The sequence below is a fragment of the Ceratotherium simum genome, chromosome 27, assembly GCF_057802395.1.
Source record: "Ceratotherium simum simum isolate JZ-2026a chromosome 27, ASM5780239v1, whole genome shotgun sequence".
Classification (NCBI taxonomy): domain Eukaryota; kingdom Metazoa; phylum Chordata; class Mammalia; order Perissodactyla; family Rhinocerotidae; genus Ceratotherium; species Ceratotherium simum.
The window spans coordinates 642,589-662,281 of NC_141926.1; the positions used below are offsets into that span (position 1 = coordinate 642,589).

Genomic DNA, 19,693 nt, shown 5'->3' on the forward strand with positions numbered 1-19,693 from the left:
TGGTTCCAGTCGCCACTGGCCGGTATGTGTGACCCGGAGCCCCAGCACTGCTGCCCAGTTACCTCCAGGGTCTTGGAGCTCTGGCCCTCCCTCTGCAGGTGCTGCAGCTGCTCCTCCTCCAGCTGGCTCTGCAGGGCGCGCTCCTTCACGCGCTCGCTCTCCAGCTCCTGGAGTGCGGCCTTCAGGTCATTCTCCTTACTGTCCAGCACGGACCTGCATGGGCAGACAGGCCGTCATGCCCATGTCACAGAACGCTCTGAAAGGGAGGCCAGCACCGGGGGCCGGGCACTCCCAGGATGCAGAGGGCAGAGCCCTGTCGCCTCCTCGTGACCTGCACAAGTGTTCAATCCCTCCTTCCCATGCTACAGACCCACGAAAGCAGGTGTCTGCTCTAATGCCCATTAGGACACCTGGCACACCAGAGGTTCCCTTTTACCACAACGCCAAGAAAAACACGGCAAGAACTAGGTAACTTCCACTTATTATTCAACAGAAAGTTGGTGACAGCGCGCGGGGGGAAGGGGACGAACACTGGTGACAGGCTGTGTCCCCTACCTCAGCTGCAGGACCTCCTTCTGCACATCATTGAGGGATGCTAATAGCCGCTCGTTGTCCTGCTTACACTCACATAGCTCAGATTTCAAATCTCTGACGGCATTCTGTTCCACCACCAGGAGCTTCCGAACAGCGTTTGCTTTGTCCTGCTCTTCGTTCAGGGTTTTCTGTAGGTCGCTTGCTATACATTTCTCCTGCTCCACCTTATACGCCAGTAACTCAACTAAGAAAGAGATTAAGGAACATAAACCAGCATTATTCGTGAGCCCAAAGTGAGTGCACGGGTGATTCAACAAACTAAAAGCAAACTAATAAGGGAGTGGGGATGTATTCATTTTGGGGGAAATGAAGTTCCTAGGACCTAGAAGCCGCCGTTTCTGACGGAGCCAGGACACTCGGGGACACGTTCCTTCACTGGCTCAGCGCCAGCTTCTCCATCGTGCACCATACCAGGCCTTGCCGTCTTGGCTGGGGAGCACCCAGAGACACACGGGCAGAGAGCCTGCACGACCCACAAGGGCCACACAGGCTGCAGGCCGCAACACAGCTCCCCAGGGGTAGCTGCTCAGCTTGTGGTCTCCCTGGAGGCAGAGTTCAAAGCTGGGCCGAGATGGACCTGTGTGTGCAAGGCCGCTCAGAGCCCTCCCTGCCTGGTGCACAGACACCAGGAGTGACCATCCCCGGAGTCATCCTAAAAGGTCAGCCCACCCGCTGCTCCTACACTCAACACCACCCGACAGAGACCGCTCCAGCCCAGACGGCCTCACTGGAGAATTCTCCCACACTCACGGAAGAAATAACCCCGGTTTTATACAAGCTCCTCTGGAAAGCAGAAGGGGAGGAGACACGTGCCAATCCTCCATGAGGCTGGCATTACTCCAAACCAAAACCAGCAGAAAACTGCAGACCAGTATCCCTCATGAACACAGACACAAAACGTCTGGTCCAGACATGCACAGGGCAACGCACCACGGAGGTCCTGCCCAAACACAAGGTTGCTCACTGGACACAATCGGCCCATGCTTCAGCACCCAGACTGGGAAGAGAGGACTTGCTAGAGCGACAGGGGGCATCTGTGAAGATGCCACACTGAAGCGGAAGAGATGGAGTGCGTCCCCCACGGCCGGAGCAGGCTGGACATCTGCCGCGGGCTCCAGTCACCCTCATGCTCAAGGGCCGAACCAGTGCGATCAGCAAGAAGAGGAGGCAGATGGGAAAGGAAAGCATACATTTCTTATGCACAGATGACATGAGTGTCTACAGAAAATCTCCAAAATCTAACTTAAGTGTAGAAACCTACCACAGGCTGCTGAAGCCTGGTGTGAGCTCCAGACTCTCCCAGACGTGGTCCTGCTGGCGCCCAGCACACCTACCGGGGCCCTTGGCCAGGCCTCCGCCCTGACTGGTCTCTCAGACTCGTTTTTACCTCGAGTTCTATGAACCTGGCCACGGTGTTCTGATGCCGAGGCCAGTGGTCCTTGCACTTGGGGAGCTGGAGAAACCAGGACACCACTCCTGCCACCAGACCCAGCACTGGGCGGCCCAGGGGGCTCCAGGAACCTGTGTGCCGCCTTACCGAAAAGGTGGAGGGCAGGAGGGCAGGTTTCTCGGGGCTGGGCAGGAAGGGCAGCACCCACCCTGTCTGCGCAGCTGGTGCTCCTGGCGGCTCCCGCGGGCCTCCGCGCTGGTTAGTGCCGCGCACAGCTGCTGCAGCTTCTCCTGGTTCTGCAGGTGCGTCATGCGCAGCTGGGCGCGCAGAGCCTGGATCTCCGACAGCAAGCTGCTCCTGTCGGACAGGCGAAGGTGCTCCAGGGACTTCTCCTGCAGGTCTTCCTGGAGGCAGGGCGGGTGAAGGAGGAAGAGGGGAGTCAGACAGGACTTCACAGACAGGGTGCTCGGAGGGCTCTGCTGGTGAGCGGCTGCCCACCCAAATGGGAAAACGGGATGAGAAGACAGCATGCCCCAAGGGCTGGGGGAGGCCAGGCCTGGCCAGGGTGCTGGTGGCTCCAGGCACAAGCAGCCCACGCTTCCAGCTTCACTGGTACAAACTTGGTGAATCTGAGTCTAGTCCCCGACTGGGGCTAAGAACGTACTCGCAGGAAAGCTGTGACAAACATGTGGCATGGGACACGAGCACAGCTGCTCCTGGGGACCCTCAGATCCCACACACCTCTGCTCCCAGGCACCTCCGTCTTGCTTTCTGGGCCTGGCCTATGCCCAGGGGCCACTCTGACCTGCTGTGGACCCTGTGTCTGGACTTATGAGGGAACTGGTGGAAACAAGACTCCCAGGGCCTGCACAGTGCTGACACCCTCGGACCCTCTGACCCTGGGCTCAGTGCTCAGAACCTCAGCAGGGCTGCTTAGAATTGCTCTTTTGCTTTCAAAGAAAGGCTAGTTACTTCCACAACAGAGTGAGATTGTAAAGGAAGATAAACGCATAGAATTTTCCACTTCGTGGAATTCGCGCATAAAAATGCAGTGCTATACTTGGGCTGAAGCAGCATTTCCTCCTCAGTCACTGCCACGTTCCGAGGTGGAGTGAAACGTGGGACCCAAAATTCATGTAAGAACCACGTTCCGTCACCCTCTCCACCAGGGTGGGCTCCAGAAGGTGAATGGAGGCAACTCACCTGCTCTTGGACCACCCTCTCCAGCCTCTCCAATAGGGAGCTGTAGTCGCTGGGGTCAGAGCCACAGGGTTGGGGCTGCAGTTCAACCTTCAGCATCTTCCGTTCTTTTTCAAAGGCCTCCTGGACAACCTGCAGAAATTCTCCTCTCCAGTCGAGGCACACGTCGGGAGGTTCCTAAAATATTGGAACAAGGAGCTCGGTGTTCTTACAAATGCATTCTGCAGGTTAAACAGCAATCACCTGACAGAGAGGAGACACACCCATGACCGTCCAGGGGCAAGTAGAGCCAATGCTGCCATCACAGGCGGAGAAGAAACGACTGAAGGAGACGGTAAAATAAGATCGAGCAGGGCCGGCCCCGTGGCATAGCGGTTAAGTGCGCGCGCTCCGCTGCTGGCGGCCCGGGTTCGGATCCCGGGCACACACTGAAGCACCGCTTCTCCGGCCATGCTGAGGCCGCGTCCCACGTACAGCTATGACATACAACTATCTACTGGGGCTTTGGCGGGGGGGGGGATAAAAAAATAAAAAATAAATAAAATTAAGATCGAGCAATGTCGGCACTCACTGCTGCACGAGGCCCCGGGTCTAGGGAAGGCCCGAGGCTGTAAGTGGTGCCGGGGTGTGTGCCTGCACGGTGCTGGCTGCTCTCTGGCCACCCACTCTGACCCACCCAACTCCTTCCCTTACAGTTCCCAGGCCAGCCTCAGGGTCTTGCCCACTGCTTCCTCCACGCCCTGTGGCCAGCTGGTTCCCAGACACACAGTTTAGCATGTGGCCCTCGCCTCCGCACTGCCTCTCTCTTGGCTGCCCTGGCTCCTTAGCCACAGAGTAGAGGCCGAGACCCTGTGGGCTCAGGCTCAGCCCCCACATCCACCTCCCCCTCGTGTGCCACCCAGCAGAGCTCCGCCGTGCCCCTCCTGCCCTGACAGGGCCTGGAATATGCCGGCATATGGATGGTGCCCAGCGAATGCAAGAGAGGGTGGCTGAGAGAAGCACAGCCTCCCCGCCCACCGCTGACCCACCTCTTGTTCCCTTATTCTCACTTATTTGGCCGAGCAATTCCCTCACATTGGTCCATGCCCACTCCTCCTTTTCTTTCACACAGAATGCCTCTGTACCTTTTCTCGCTTTTGGGGTGCTGGCGTCGGATGCCCCCTCAGAGCTGGCACTGCCTCCAACTGGCCCTGGCCTTCCCCTGGGAAGTGCTCGAGGGGGGTGCTGGGGGGTCCGCGGTACTCAGACAAGGCCAGTATGTGGTAGCTCTCATCACACACCCTCTGCAGCAAGGCCTGCAAGGGGACAGCATTTCAGAAAGCAGCAGCAGCAGCTTGACCCACTCACCACTCACTGACCCGCTGCACCCATCAAGGCTCTCCGGGGCCGCCCGCATGGCACCCGCACCGCCTTTGCATCAAAGAGCAGAGAGTGCTGCTGTGACGTGAGGTTTTCAGACGTTCCTCCCTCATAACCATCAGACCACCAGGAAACCAGTTTTGAAGGAGTGAACTTCTGCGTAAGCTACTCCAAGGATGGCCCCCACTCACTCCCTCACGGTGGACACTCCCTCCCCTCAGCCTGGGCGAAGCTCAGGGCAGGTCCTCGGGCCTCCTTCAGCAGCCAGGTCACGAAGACGCCGTGCACTACCCTGGCTCTCCTGGGCCCGCAGCTGCCGTGCTATGAGGAAGCCCCAAGGAGCCGCACGGGAGGCCTGTGCACATGTCCCGGCCGACAGGTGAGGCCTTGGGGAGATGGCGCCCTCAGGCAGCACCAGGCCGGCTACTGACCACTCCAGCCCTCCAGTGGTCCCAGTGGGGCCCAGACACAGGCAGCAGAGAAATGGTGGCCAAGGCACCCTGTGGGAGTCCCTGCCCCTGGCGTCCTTCGCACCACTGAGACTCGGAGTGCTAGTTACAGAGCGACGGAAACAGGACGTGCACGCCGGCCATCTGTGTCCTGCCCAAGGAGGCCGAGTGAGGAAGATGGCAGTTTCCCCCAAGCGTCCTCAGGGGGAAGCTGGTGTTAGGACCAACACAGAATCCCAAGGAACCCCAATGATCCTCACTCCACGTGGAAAGACTCACGCAAGGGGCATGTTAAGCTTAAAACTCTGGGAAAAAAGAAACTAATAAACGGCCCAAACAGGGAAATGTAAAAATAGCAATGAGGAGACCTATGACGGAGTCTAATCAGTTAACTAGAAATAGGTTTTGCTATAATTCTAATGATGTGACCAATGTAAGCGAAATATTAAGATAAAAGTACTAGAAACCCAACTATATATGTTTAATTATCTCTAACAATCTAAAACAATTTCACTTTAAAAACAACTTATTTGAAATAAAATGGATGCAAATCGCAGCCCCTGCAGGTCTGGAGGAACGGTGACCAGGCGAGGCAGACAGGAGCAGGGCGCCTGAGACCACAGGCCCCATCGCCCCCCCGCACCTGCTGTCCGTCTTCTGTCTGTCCAGAGAGGGCAGACGAGAAGAGCAAGTGGCAGCAGAAACGCCCTGGCTGCAATGAACAGCCACGTTACGGTCTTTAAATACTTTCCCGGATCTTATAATGAGGAGAAATGCATTTTAAAAAACATCTCTCAATGGGGCCAGCCATAGTTGTGGCACAGTGGTTAAGTTCAGTGCGCTCCACTTCGGCGGCCCAGGTTCACGGGTTCGGATCCAGGGCCTGGACCTACACCACTCATCAGCCATGCTGTGGTGGTGACCCACACACAAAACAGAGAAAGACTGGCACAGATGTTGGCTCAGGGCCAATCCTCCTCGGGGGGGTGGGGAACCATCTCTCAAAAACAACACATGTGAAGAGTGAGGTTCTGTGCCTGTGCCAGCCGTGACCACAGCTGCCTGAGGCCACAGCATCCGTTCAGTGACGTCCAATCTCTGCAGAGCTGGGCTTTCTACGGTTGCCGTGAGAATCAACATGGAGCAGGACCCCTGGTCTGACGCTGCTCGGGGCGTGGAGACCTGCAGGGGGTTCCGACCTCTGGTGCCATGGACACCATCACCGGGGCTGAGAAGGCTCTGGAGTCCTGCTCTCAGGACTGCCACATTCTGCTGAGGACCCTGCACTTCGTGGCCACCGTCCCCACGTGCAACCTCGCCCATCCCTCAGCACGTGGCCCCCACACCAGCTGGTCACTCAGGTGCTGGGGGCTTCAGGCACCCTCGTTTGCTCCAGCCAATGCGCAACGCTTCCCACGTGGCTGCACCACGGTCACTTGTCCACCCCCGCTCATTGGCTCGTTTCCAACACGGTCCCAGAGGTGTCTGGGTCTGGCGGGGACCACAGCCCTGCCCAGGGACCTCGCTTGGCACACACCCAAACTTCCACCAGCACTCCCAGCTCAGGGGCAACCAGAATCGTGGCTGCACAATGCTCCTGAGACACAGCCCCTGCCGGCACGCTCTGTGTCGTGGCTGACACGTTGAGAAGCATGTCGTTCCTGTGCTCCACTGAGAAGGGCACCTCATGGGGCAAGCTCTCCAACGGAGTGCAGGAGTCCTCTTCAGGCTGCCCTCTCTCGCAGTGCGCGCTGTGGCTCCACGGTCCAGAAACAGTGTAGGAATTTAAAACAATCAAGGAAAATAAGTTTCAAACAGTCTGAGAAACCTATTCGAAAATACCTTTTTGCTACTTTGAACTGGACGTAGGGAATACTGAAGTGCAGGTTCTGACTGAGGTGAACAAACTGCGCTCCAGGGAACAGCTCCCTGACTCACTCTTCCACCACGCAGTGAGGCCCACGTCCACATCAGCTCTGCCTCCATCGCCAACAGCTCGCTCAGCCGCTTCCTCAGAGGGCTCAGGACCCTTACTGGGTTCTTTTTTTTCTTTCTGTGAGGAGGACCAGCCCTGAGCTAACATCCGTGCCCATCTTCCTCCACTTTATATGGGACGCCGCCACAGCATGGTGTGACAAGCGGTGTATCGGTGTGCGCCCAGGATCCGAACCAGCGAACCCTGGGCTGCCACAGCGGAGTGCACGCACTTAACCGCTTGCGCCACCGGGCCGGCCCCCTTTTTTTTTCTTTTTTAATCACTCAGCATTAAACATCAAAACCTAAGTATAAATTATCATCATTAACAACCAAATTTATTTCTTAAAATTAGGAATTCTGATATTAGGTTGCTTAGATTGGAAATGCTAACTGAAACATGGCTTTGATGTTTTATGTCATGTAAAAAATTGAGAAATACAAAAAGAAATTAAGTTACAAAAAAATTACTTCAATTTCAATTCTTAAAGGAGTAAGATAAAGTTTTATTCTGAACACAATTTCAGAGAAAGTTTTACTTATCAAAATTATTTGGGAATACTTTTACTATTTGAATAAGACACGATAGTGGCATTATACCATTTACTTATTCGGCCAAGTTTACGTCAATGGTTTTGCCATAAAATGATTTGCTGAAGTGGGAAGAGAAAAGAAAACCTATACAAAGTTCCACAGAAAACTCTGCCTTCCGGGGGATGGAGGTGTTAACCAACCGTATTGTGGTGAGCATCTTGCAATATATACGTGTATCAGTAATCACGACACGCACTTTAAACTTAGGCAATGTCATAAGTCAGTTAAAGCTGGGAAAATTTTTTTTTAATTCTGCCTTCCAAGTTAAATCTCAGGATGCTGAGTGTGGCTTCCTCCTTCCTCGTCTGAAGAGAAGCCAGCCCCCAATCCCAGAACCTCAGCTCTTCCCTGGAGTGCAGCCGTGAGAGGCCAAACAACGACCCAGGAGAGCAGCATGAGCCTCCCGAACGTAGGCCATCGGCGTCCCATCAGCGGTGGGTCAGGATGAGCCCAGCCCATCACAAGGGCTGGGGACGAGTGGTCTGGCGGGCAGGTGACCGCGTCTGCCAATGAAGGGAGGGAATGTCCTCTTGGGGGGGGCCAGAGGAGGTGCTTCTGGAAAAGAGGCTCAGAGGAAGCATCGGGCCCCGTCCCCGTCAGACACCGAGAGATGCCATAGCCTTCCTGCCACCCTGAGGACAGCTGGCTGATGGCAGAAGGGAGGGAGGGAGTGAGCGAGCATGAGTACGCTGCTGCCGTCTCCGGGTGTGCACCTGGAGCCACTCCACCCAGAAACTTTCGGTGATGTGCAATAATAAACATTGTGTCCTGTTTGACCTGGCCGGGTCAGGGCTGAGACTACCCATCAAAAACACCCACGCTGCTGTACAAGCAAAGAAAGACCATCTTCCTCCTCAAGGGCCAACTTGAGGAAACGTAAAGAGCAAGAAACCAGAGCAATCTGCTAAACAGACTCTGGAAAGGATGAAAACGCACCTTCTCGAGCAGCATGCTCCAACAGCAAAGCTGGGCGTGGGTCTCCAATGTGGCCCCACAGGCAGGCGCCTGCAGAGTGGTGACCCTGCCACCTTGACACGCAATGCTCTCCGCGCTCTGTAGGTGGCAACTCGACATTCGAGGTTGTCGCTTGCTCGCACATGGGTGCCTGGCAGGGCAGTCCCGGTCCTGAGCACACCCCTGAGTTGTCTCAGGAAAAGCCAGAGATCAATCTCCAGAACAAACATAAAACCACAATCACGTCCCACAAGGGGGTCATGAGTTCTGACACCTAAACTCAATTCGGGAAGGCTAATCCTAGTTTTGTCTCTCGTGATTCTTTACAACACCTGTACCTGCAGACCACTGTGCACTGTGCCCTGACAGTGCCACAACAAGAGCTGGTCACCCTCGCCGGGGCCACAGCGCCCCAGGCTCCCGCGGCCCCTCACAGGCCTGCTGTGCCAGGTTCTCACCTGGACACCTGTCCCTACGCTCCAAGATCAGCTTACCTCCTTCCAGAAACACCCGAGGCACAGAGTTAGCACAGAGCTGAAGCGTATGGAGCTGTGTGAGCAGAGCGTGATTATCGTGCAACACAACCCCACCCAGGGCGCGGTCATAGAGCAGGCCAAAGACGGAAGCCCATCGACACAGCACACCCTGCTCTCACTGGCCGTTACCTTCACTTGCTTTGGGTGGACTTCCTTCATGGCTTCCAGGGGCCGTCGGAACCTTCTAGAGGTGAGAGGAGGAGCTGCAGGACTAGTAGTGGGAGTTTTGAGTCTTCCCAAACCTTGGTTTAGTATCTCGCCAAACCCTGAGCCATCACCTAAAAACACAGCACAAAGTCAGAGCCCAAAACTGCAATTCCCTGGTGGCATTCCTCAGGGGACGCTCTGCAAAGTGCAGGGCGGGGGGCGGTCAGACCCCCTGCTTCCCTGTGCCAGGCAAGGTCGGGCCCCGAAATACCCAGAAGAGCTACGGCTGTGGCTCCTCTCACAGAAGAAAACATCAGTGAACCACCAAAGATGGCAAAAATATTTTTATGAAAATGTAAGATGAGAACTACACACATTAAGTAAGAAAACGAATACTCTGCATGTTTAATATGTTAACGTCCGTGACTGGAACATAAACCCACAAACCTCAGTTCCCTCTTACACAGACACGGACGTGCATCCTCCCAAAGACGGGACTGCAGAGCGAGTGCCGCAGCCGATGCACGTGCACAGGGCCTGCACTCTCCACACCCAGGGAAGCGACGAAGACGGCCTGACCCACAAGGATAGAGGAGCAGGCAGAGGGGACGGGCCGTGGAAGATGCCGACCACGAGGACAGGCTGGGAGCAGCTGGACCAGCGGTAAACGGCTGGTCAGGGAAAGGGAACGTGCCTGATTTGGGAGTGGGAGCAGAAAAGCCCTGAGGCCTGGGCTGCGGACCCTGAATGAGGCGAGAGCATGAGACTCCAGGAACCTCTGTCTGACAGGAGGGGGCCTCAAACCAGAATTCAAACCTCTCAGCGGTGCCTAGGTCCCCGATCCGTTCCTAAGCCCTGCAGCCCACAGCCAGTCCAGGAAGGCCTGTGAGCACATGCTCTGGAAACAGAGGGATGTGCCCCAGGAAACGCAGGATCAGACCTTCCAGCTGCTTCTCCCCACCCACACCAGCTCAGGAAAGGGAAGGAGGACTTGGGGGACCGTCGGCAAGGCCCCTCTAGGCACAGAACATCCAGCGAGCTGTTTGTGACTGCCCTGCAAAGTGGTCTAAGTTCTCAAACGTGCCGAGGAGTGTTCACACACAAGAGAGACAGCTAGCAGAAATGGAGTAAAGGCAGCAAACAGAAGAAACTTGAGAAAAACTATAAGATCTTCCAAGAAATAAGCACAAGAGCATCATCCACAAACCAAGGAAGGGGAGATGTAAGAGAAAGAAGCAGGCAGAAAAGACCAAGAGCTCCTAGAAATTAAAACAGAGCAGAAACAAAAACATTCGACACAAAGCTTAAGAAGTAAAATTGTAAAAAATCTCTTAGAAATGAGAACAAAAATACAAAGAAGTGGAAAATGAGAAAATTAGTCCAGGAGGTCCAACATGTGACTGACAAGAATTGCAGAAAGACAAGTCAAAACCACAGGAGAATGACCACAGGAGTAACGAGGAATCTCTCCAGGCAGAAGGACACTCCAGGTGCCCAGCAGGGCTGTGTCCATGGTGGCGCCATGGGCTCTCGAGACACCAGGGTCAGGACAGCGGGCAGGCGCTCAGTGCTCTGAGGGAACACGACTTCTCATCCAGGAGTCTGCATCAAGCCAAAACTACCAACAAACATCAGGAAGACCCAAAAGTTCTCAAAAAAAAACACTTCATGGGGCTAGCCCGGTAGCGCAGTGGTTAAGTGCGCGCGCTCTTCTTCGGCGGCCCAGGATTTGCAGGGCTTGACAACACACCGCTTGTCAAGCCATGCAGTAGCAGCGTCCCATATAAAGTAGAGGATGCTGGGCACGGATGTTAGCCCAAGGCCAGTCTTCCTCAGCAAAAGGAGGAGGATTTGCAACAGATGTTAGCTCAGGGCTAATCCTCCACACACACACACACACAAAAAAGCACCTTATGCATGTTTTTCCTACAGAAGCTTCTAGAGAACATGCTTCATAAAAATAAGGGCCATCAGAGAGGGAGAGGGGTCCCACCTGGAAAGCAAGGATGGTGCACCCCCATGCTTGCACAGCGGCGGAGGGCCAGTGAAAGAGACCAGGGAGGAGGCCAAGAGAAAGGAAAAGGAAAGTTGTGTGAGAGAGGTTGTGCACCCCCAGCAGCTCCTCAAGAATTCAGACAGAATACAAATGCTCAGCGATGATAGGACAGAAAGTAAAGACGGGGAAGGGACGTGCAGAGTTTGCCTCTAGGAAGTTTAAACATGTTATTTCAACTGACAAATGTGATTTGAAAATAAATACTAGAAGAAATTTCTAAAAGTTAGATGTGGATGTCCTCAGGGAATGGCAATTCAGAGGGAAGAGACCAGACAAAAGGCTGCCCCCAGAATGCACCCTGCAGAACCACTCAAATTCTTAACCCACACGCTTACTACCCGGAGTAGATAAAAACTAAAATTAAAAAGTTGCTGGCCCTATTCTGCAAATGCCGAAACTGCCAATGAACTATGGTTTACTACGGCCTTGTTCTCAAAAGCACTGAATGAGCCAATGATGATTTTTTTCAAAAAAGTCAAAACACCTCCAGAGGTGACTAACTTGTAAAAAGTCAACAATTACAGAAGAAATTAGGAAGTTAGAAACCAGTTTGACATCATGATGACGACACAGGCAAGAACCTTCCACAGAGGCTAAAGCTAGTGGGTCCGGGCTTGAGAAACAGGAGAACATTTACATGGTCTCCAAGTACCTCCCCCAGGACACAGAGCCATTAAAAAGGAAAAAAATGAGACTAAAACCTTGCAGACACCACTGCCCCGAGTCCCAGCTGACACCACACGCCTCACACTGTGATGCTCTAGGAAGAACATGGCACTGCCACGTGCACTCACAAGGACACGTGAGATACACACATGCTGACAACCCTGCTACAGACACCCAAAGAAAGGATGTCTTGGAACTGCTTGAAACGTAAAGAGGCACCCCTCGCGGGGTCCACATGGCACGGTGTCCCGGCCCAAAATGTTGTGCCCAGGTGCCTGGCCTGCCTCTCACCAGCCTCTGCCCTGCAAAGACAGCTGAATGCATCATACCAGCTGAGTGTCCTTTTCTATAAAGGGCGCTAATGGAACAACTAGCAAAATCTAAGTAACATCTGTAGACCAGACGCTGCCTCGGGTCAGTGTGCACGTCCTGGTGTCGGGCACAGTGTCGTGAACTGGACTTCATGAAAGACACAATGACATTTCCAGGAGTAAGATGACACCAGGTCTGCAAGTAACACTCAGGGTGCAAACCCAGAGAGAGACAGAGAGAGAGACAGGGAGAAACAAAGACAGACACAGACAGCGAGAGCACACGCAAGCAAGCGTGGTGAATGTTACCACAGGGGGAGTCTGTGTGAGGGTAGGCAGGAATTCTCGTGCTATTCTCTATCTGAAACTGTAAAAGTAAGAAGAAGTTTAAACAAAGATGACTGACTCACTGTTCTCACTTCCATCGCTTCTTCCTTCTAATCCAAGAGGAGATGATCTGGACTTTTCTTGAGCATCAAGAGACGTTATGATAAAGTCTTCAACATCTTTCTCCTGCTCAAATAAGTAGATTGTTAAATGGTCATAAAATAACAACTTATTACACCATGGAGTTGAACTGGCCAACCAGAAACTTTCCAAGGCCTGAACTACCGTCTTCCCAAACCCAAACAAAAGTACTCACAGCCTGTGGACACACCGAGGTCATATGCTTCTAATAAGTTAATCAAATTCATCCACAGTTCTCCAGGAATATTTTAAAGAAGTCACTAGCAAGTATTTTAGATTAAAAAAATTCTGCATGAAATGGTGGTATATGATACCTCAAATCACACATATCTCTAATTTACTTTTTACTTTAACCCAATATAAACAAACTCTCAAAATTATAAAATATAACTCAAAAATAATAAATTGAAGTGCTCTTGAAATTAATGAGCATTATGTGTGGAACCTGTTAAATGTGAAATACAAGTGAAAATAAATCTAAAAAACGTATTCCAGATAAAGAACCCAAATGCAAACTACACATGAAGACGGGCTTATGACTGTACTTCTCAATGTCAGCATTAGTGAAGAAACTGAGGTCTGGGGTGAATTGCTGAGTAGGACTCATGCATCTCACATATTTTTAAAAATAACGAAAGTACTCTAGATATGCACATTACAACGGACTCGGGTTAGTCCTGCAGAAAGCTGACCATCCCACACACAGCTGACCAGGGCACTGTCAGTGCTCACCCACGTCCGGCCCACAGGCCCTGTCAGGAGATGAACTAACAATGGCGACAGCTGTGATACCCCAGGCCACAGAGACACATTTCCACGGGGACACACTGGGGCCTTGGGCATCCCACGGACACCAAACCAGCATAGCACCCATGGGAGACAACTTACCACAGCCATCCGCTGCACTTGGTGGTCAGGGGAGGGAGCCCTGTCCGTAGTCAATGGAGACTCTGCCCACCTAGGAGCCTTTCCTGCTGCTGACCTGCCCGGGTAACAAAGCAGCCCTGACTGGTCAGCCTGGAGCAGTGAGGCGCTTGTCCTGTCCCGCAGGGAGGCATCCAGGCTGAGCCGGCTCAGGGCATCGGAGCAGGGCGTCAGGGGAAGGCTAGGTGGGGGCTCGAGGGTCGAGTCCTTCCTGATGACCTCAGGGGAGCTCCAGGAGGACAGGTCCATCGCACTGAGCACGTTCTTCAAGGGCTCCGCCCCCTCGGTGTGGGTTAGGTCACGTGAGCTACTGTGCAAGCTCGCTTGTAAAGAAAGTGACCCATCCTGCAAATCACCCTTATCTTCCAAGGGAACATCTGGCAATTCATTTCTTAGCAAGGAATCTTGATTTCCAATAACGTCAATTAGATCCCATGTGGTTTTATCAATATTCAATGCATCAATAGGAGGCGATTTGTCAGTTTCTTCACTGTTTTTGGAACTATCACTTGAACTATTTTCAAGAACATGTGAAAATGCCAATGGCTGTTGAGATTTAAAGTCCTCTGCCTCGATGTTTGGGAAGTGCATAGAATGTACCAGACGGTTCAATTTTTCTTGAAGTTGCTTCACCTGAGTTATGAGATCAACTCGCTGCAGCTGACATCCTTCCAGTAGTTTTTTCTTATCCTGTAGGTAAAAAGAACACGCTTACAGTAAAATAATTGAACTACATGGTGTCACATTCGTCTGTCTAGTATTTTTGAGCCAATTTCAGAGACTGTCTAAGCAATTAAAGATGATATTCTATGACAAGCCCTTTGGTCCCTCTAGACTCTTAAGATTTCAATTTTTTTTTAATTCCATGAAAGAGAGAATCCAGGCTCAATGATCTTTGCCTAAAAGGCAATTGGTGGAGAGGATTCAGGGATGGCGGCAGAGCAGGATGCACTGGAATCCGTCTCCCCACCTGGACAATCACACTGGCAGAATCCGTCTGATGTAACTATTTTGGAACTCTGGAGTCTGTTAAAGGCTTGCAACTTCCAGGGGAAAACTTGGAGGGTCAACTGGAGTCAATTTCAGCTCTTAGCAGAGGAGTAGCTACCCACCCTCCACCCCCACCCAGACAGGCAGCTGTGCACGTGTTCCTGGAGCAGCCTGCACACAGCTTGCAGGACCTAGGGTGGGCAAAAGGACCCTGTCCTCCAGATACTGGGGCTCTGTGCTCCGACTGTGGCTTCCCATCACAGAGGTGCAGATGAGAGGCCTGAGGCTGAGGTTGCAGACCCCTCCTGCTCTGGCTGAAGTGACTTCCAGATTTAAAGGGCTGGTGCCCTTTTTTTCCACCACTGCCTTTTTCTCTTTTTTCCTTCTGGGGAGAAATTAAAAACTAGGACATTCAAAAACAACTGCATGCAGAGAGAAAATTAGAAAGTGACTGTGTGTGCCCAGGGAAGGGCATAGGCTGAGAAAAGCCCTGAGAAAACCTTAATTTTACACCTCAGGCTGATCCTTAGCATAGAGACACCCTTCAACAATCAGAAAAACACACACAATAAGAAACATGGCCCCTGAGGAAGAGGGAGATTCTGATTTCCAGATTCACCACACTATTAGATTCAAATGTTCAGTGTTCAACAACAACAAAGATCACAAAGCACACAAAGAAACAGGAAAGTATGTCCCATTCAAAGGAAAAAAATAAACCAACAGAAACTGTCCCTGAAAAAAACCTGATGGCAGATCTACTAGAAAAGGACTTTAAAACAACTATCTTAAAGATGCTCAAAGAACTAAAGGAAGATGTGGAGAAAATCAAGAAAATGAAAATGATGTATGAACAAAATAGAAACATCAATAAAGAGAGAGAAAATCTAAAAACAAATGAAAAAGAAATTCTGAATACGAAAAATACAATAACTGAAATAAAAAATTCCTTAGAGGAATTCAAAGGCAGATTTAAGGAGGCAGAAGAAAGAATTGGTGAACTTGAAGATAGAACAATGGAAATTACAGAATCTGAGGAACAGAAAGAAAAAAAATTGAGAAAAGCGAATAGAGCCGAACGGACTTGCGGGACACCGTCAAGCATGCACCATGGGAGTCCCAGAAGGAGAAAAGAGAGAATATCTGAGAACATGATGACTGAAAACTTCCCAGATCTGATGGAAAATTTGAATATAAACATCCAAGAAACTCAACCAACTTCAAGTAAGATGAACTCAGGCACGTTATAATCAAACTTACAAAAGCCAAAGACAAAGCAAATCTTGAAAGCAGCAAGAGAGAAGTGACTTGTCACATACAAGGAATCCTCAATACGATTATCAACAGATTCCTCATCAAAAACTTTGGAGACCAAAGGACAGTATGTCAAGATATTCAAAGTGCTAAAAGAAAAAAAAAACTTTCGACTAAGAATCCTATATCTGATAAAACTGTCCCTCAAAGTGAGGAAGAGGACCGGCCCCGTGGCTTAGTGGTTAAGTGCACGCACTCCGCTACTGGAGGCCCAAGTTTGGATCCCGGGCGTGCACCGACGCACCACTTCTCCGGCCATGCTGAGGCCGCGTCCCATATACAGCAACTAGAAGGATGTGCAACTATGACATACAACTATCTGCTGGGGCTTTCGGGGGGGGGGGGCGGCGCGGAAAATTAAAAATAAAGATGTCTTTATTAAAAAAATAAAAAAAAGTGAGGAAGAGGGGCTGGTCTGGTGGTGTAGTGTTTAAGTTCGCGTGCTCCGCTTCGCTGGCCTGGGGTTCACAGGTTCGGATGCCGGGAGCGGACCTACACACTGCTCGCTCATCAAGCCATGCTGTGGTGGTGTCCTATTTACAAAAAAATAGAGGAAGGTTAGCACAGATGTTAGCTCAGGGCCAATCTTCCTCAACAAAAAGAGAAAAAAAAAAAGAGGAAGAAATTAAGACATTCCCAGATAAACAAAAGTTGAGGGAGTTTGTTACCACCAGACCTGCCCTGCAGGAAATGGTCAAGAGAGGTGCACCTTCACCTGCAGCAGGAAACAAAAGGACACTAGGCTGTACTTCAAAGCCACACGGAGAAATAAAGACCTCAATAAGGTAAATACATTGGCCATTTTAAAAGCCAGTTTTATGTAACAATGGTGTGTAACTCCACATTTTGTTTTCATCATGACTTAAAAGACTAATATAATTTTAAAGAAATTATTAGTCTAAAAGTTAGTATTATTGTAACTTTAGTTTGTAACCTCACATGTTGTTTTCTACATAATTTAAGAGATTAAAGCTTTTTTGTGTGTGTGTGAGGAAGATTAGCCCTGAGCTAACATTCAATGCCAATCCTCCTCTTTTTGCTGAGGAAGACTGGCCCTGGGCTAACATCTGTGCCCATCTTCCTCTACTTTATATGGGATGCCACCACAGCATGGCTTCACAAGCAGTGCGTCAGTGTGCACCGGGATCCAAACCTGCGAACCCTAGGCAGCTAAAGTGGAGGGCGTGCACTTAACCACTACGCCACTGGGCTGGCCCCAAGATTAAAGCATTTAAAAGAATTATTCGTTATGGTCTGGGACATACAAGTATAAAGATGGAATTCTGTGACATCAACAACTGAATGGGCTGGGGACAGAGCTGTAAAGGAGCAGTTTTATATGTTATTGGAAGTAAGCTGCTATAAATTCAAATCAGAGTGTGATCACTTTAGGATGCTGAATGTAATCCCCATGGCAACCACAAAGAAAACAGCTACAGAATATACACAAAGAGAAATGAGAAGGAATTTAAACATTTGACTATAAAAAATCAACTAAACACAAGAGAAGACAGTAATGCAGGGAAATGAGGGACCAAAAAAAGCTATAAGGCATATAGCAAACAAATAGCAAAATGACAAAATGCCTCCTTATCAGTAATTACTTTAAAATGTAAATGGATTAAGCTCTCCAATAAAAGACAAAGATTGGCAGAATAGATAAAAACATGATCCAACTATATGCTGTCTACAAAAAGCTTACTTTAGACACAAAGACACAAACAGGTTGAAATTGAAAGAATGGAAAACGATACTCCAGGCAAGTATTAACCAAAAGAGAATAGGGGTGGCTATATTAATATCAGACAAAATAAATTTAAACCAAGAAAGGTTACAAGAGACAAAGGAGATTTAATCGGTAATCAAAAATCTCCCAACAGAACCAAGTCCTGGACCTGACGGCTTTACTGGTGAATTCTACCAGATATTTAAGGAAAACATTATGCCAATTCTCTACGTCTTTTTTATAGGATAGAAGCAGAGGGGATGTCTTCTAACTTATTCTATGAGGCCTATTTGGCTTGATACTAAAGCCAAACAAAGACATTACAAGAAATGAAAACTGCAAACCAATATCCCTTGTGAACAATGATGTAAAAATCCTCAACAAAATACTAGTACATCAAATTTAATAGCATATTAAAAGGATTATACACCACAATCAAGTGGTGTTTACTCCTGGAATGCAAGGACAGTTCAACATAGGAAAATCAATGTAATACACCACATTAACAAAATGAAGGGGAAAAAAAAAATCACATGATCATCTCGATGTAGAAAAAGCATTTGAGGGGCCAGCCCAGTGGCATAGTGGTTAAGTTCATGCACTCCACTTCAGTGGCCTGGGGTTCAGATACCAGGCACAGACCTATGCACCACTCATCAAGCCATGCTGTGGCAGCATCCCACATACAAAATAGAGAAGACAGGAAGAGATGTTAGCTCAGGGCCAATCTTCCTCACAAAACAAAGAAAGAAAGAAAGAAAAAGCCTTTGAAAAAATTCAACACCCTTTCACGATAAAAAACATTCAACATAGTAGCAATAGAAGGAAACTACCCAGCATAATAAAAGCCATACATGAGAAAAACACAGTGGACATCACACTCAATGTGATAGAGTAAAAGCTTTTCCTCTAAGATCGGGAACAGGGCAGGGGCCTGCTTTCACCATTTCTCTTCAACACAGTGTTGGGAATTACAGGCAGAGCAATGAGTCAAGAAAAAGAAATAAAAGGCATCCAAATTGGAAAGGAAGAAGTAAAAATATCTATATTCACAGATGATATGATCTTATATGTAGAAATCTAAAGATTCCACAAAAAAACGTTAGGATTAATAAATGAATTCAGCAAAATCACAGGATACAAAGTCAACATACAAAAATGAGTTGAATTTCTATACACGAACAATAAACAATCTGAAAAGGAAATTAACAATTCCATTTACAATAGCAACAAAAAATTAGAATATAATTAAGAATTAACTTAACCAAGGAGGTGAAAGACTTATACAATCAAATTAGAAAACATTGCTGAAAGAAATTAAGGAAGACATAAATAAATGGAAATACATCTTATGTTTATGGATTGAAAGACTTAATATTGTTAAGATGTCAATACTACCAAAGCGATCTAGAGATACAATGCAATCTCTATCAACATTCCAATGACATTTTTTGCAAATAGAAAAACCCATCCTGAAATTGATATGGAATCTTAAAGGACCCCAAAGAGCCAAAACAAGCTTAAAAAAGAAAAACAAATTTGGAGGACTTATACTTTCTGATTTCAAAACTTATGACAAAGCTACAGTAATCAAAACACTGTGGTAGTGGAGCCAGCCCCGTGGCCTAGGGGTTAAGTTTGGCACGCTCTGCTCCGGCGGCCTGGGTTTGGTTCCCGGGCACAGACCTACACCATTCGTCAGCAGCCATGCTGCGGCGGCGGCCCACATGCAAAGTAGAGGAAAACTGGCATCAGATGCTAGCTCAGGGCGAATTTTCCTCAGCAAAAAAAACAAAAAACAAAAAAACCCCACTGTCGTAATGGCATAAAAACATAGAGACCAATGGAATAGAATAGAAAGCCCAGAAGCAAATCCTCACATACGTGGTCAATGACTTTGACAAGGGTGCTAAGACCATTCAGTAGGGAAAAGACACTCTTTTCAGAAAATGGTGCTGGAAAAACTGGATCTTCACATGCAAAAGAATGAAGTTGGACCCTTACGTAACACTATATACAAAAATCGACCCAAAACAGATCA

The 19,693-nt window shown here is 49.6% G+C and overlaps 1 protein-coding gene across 11 annotated transcripts in view; it reads right to left on the reverse strand.

Moving 5' to 3' along the window:
- Positions 1-19,693, reverse strand: part of PCNT (pericentrin) — a 151,041-nt gene that overhangs the window by 27,608 nt on the left and 103,740 nt on the right. For 10 of the 11 annotated variants that reach the window (XM_087417893.1, XM_087417888.1, XM_087417884.1 and 7 more), the window contains 8 exons: positions 13,587-14,312; positions 12,641-12,743; positions 9,180-9,328; positions 4,309-4,479; positions 3,188-3,361; positions 2,193-2,388; positions 556-778; positions 63-213 (listed from right to left, as the gene is read on the reverse strand). In XM_087417893.1, the coding sequence (XP_087274019.1) occupies positions 63-213; positions 556-778; positions 2,193-2,388; positions 3,188-3,361; positions 4,309-4,479; positions 9,180-9,328; positions 12,641-12,743; positions 13,587-14,312 (1,893 nt within the window). The remainder of the gene's footprint in view (positions 1-62; positions 214-555; positions 779-2,192; positions 2,389-3,187; positions 3,362-4,308; positions 4,480-9,179; positions 9,329-12,640; positions 12,744-13,586; positions 14,313-19,693) is intronic. The other variant, XM_087417889.1, reaches the window with a different exon arrangement.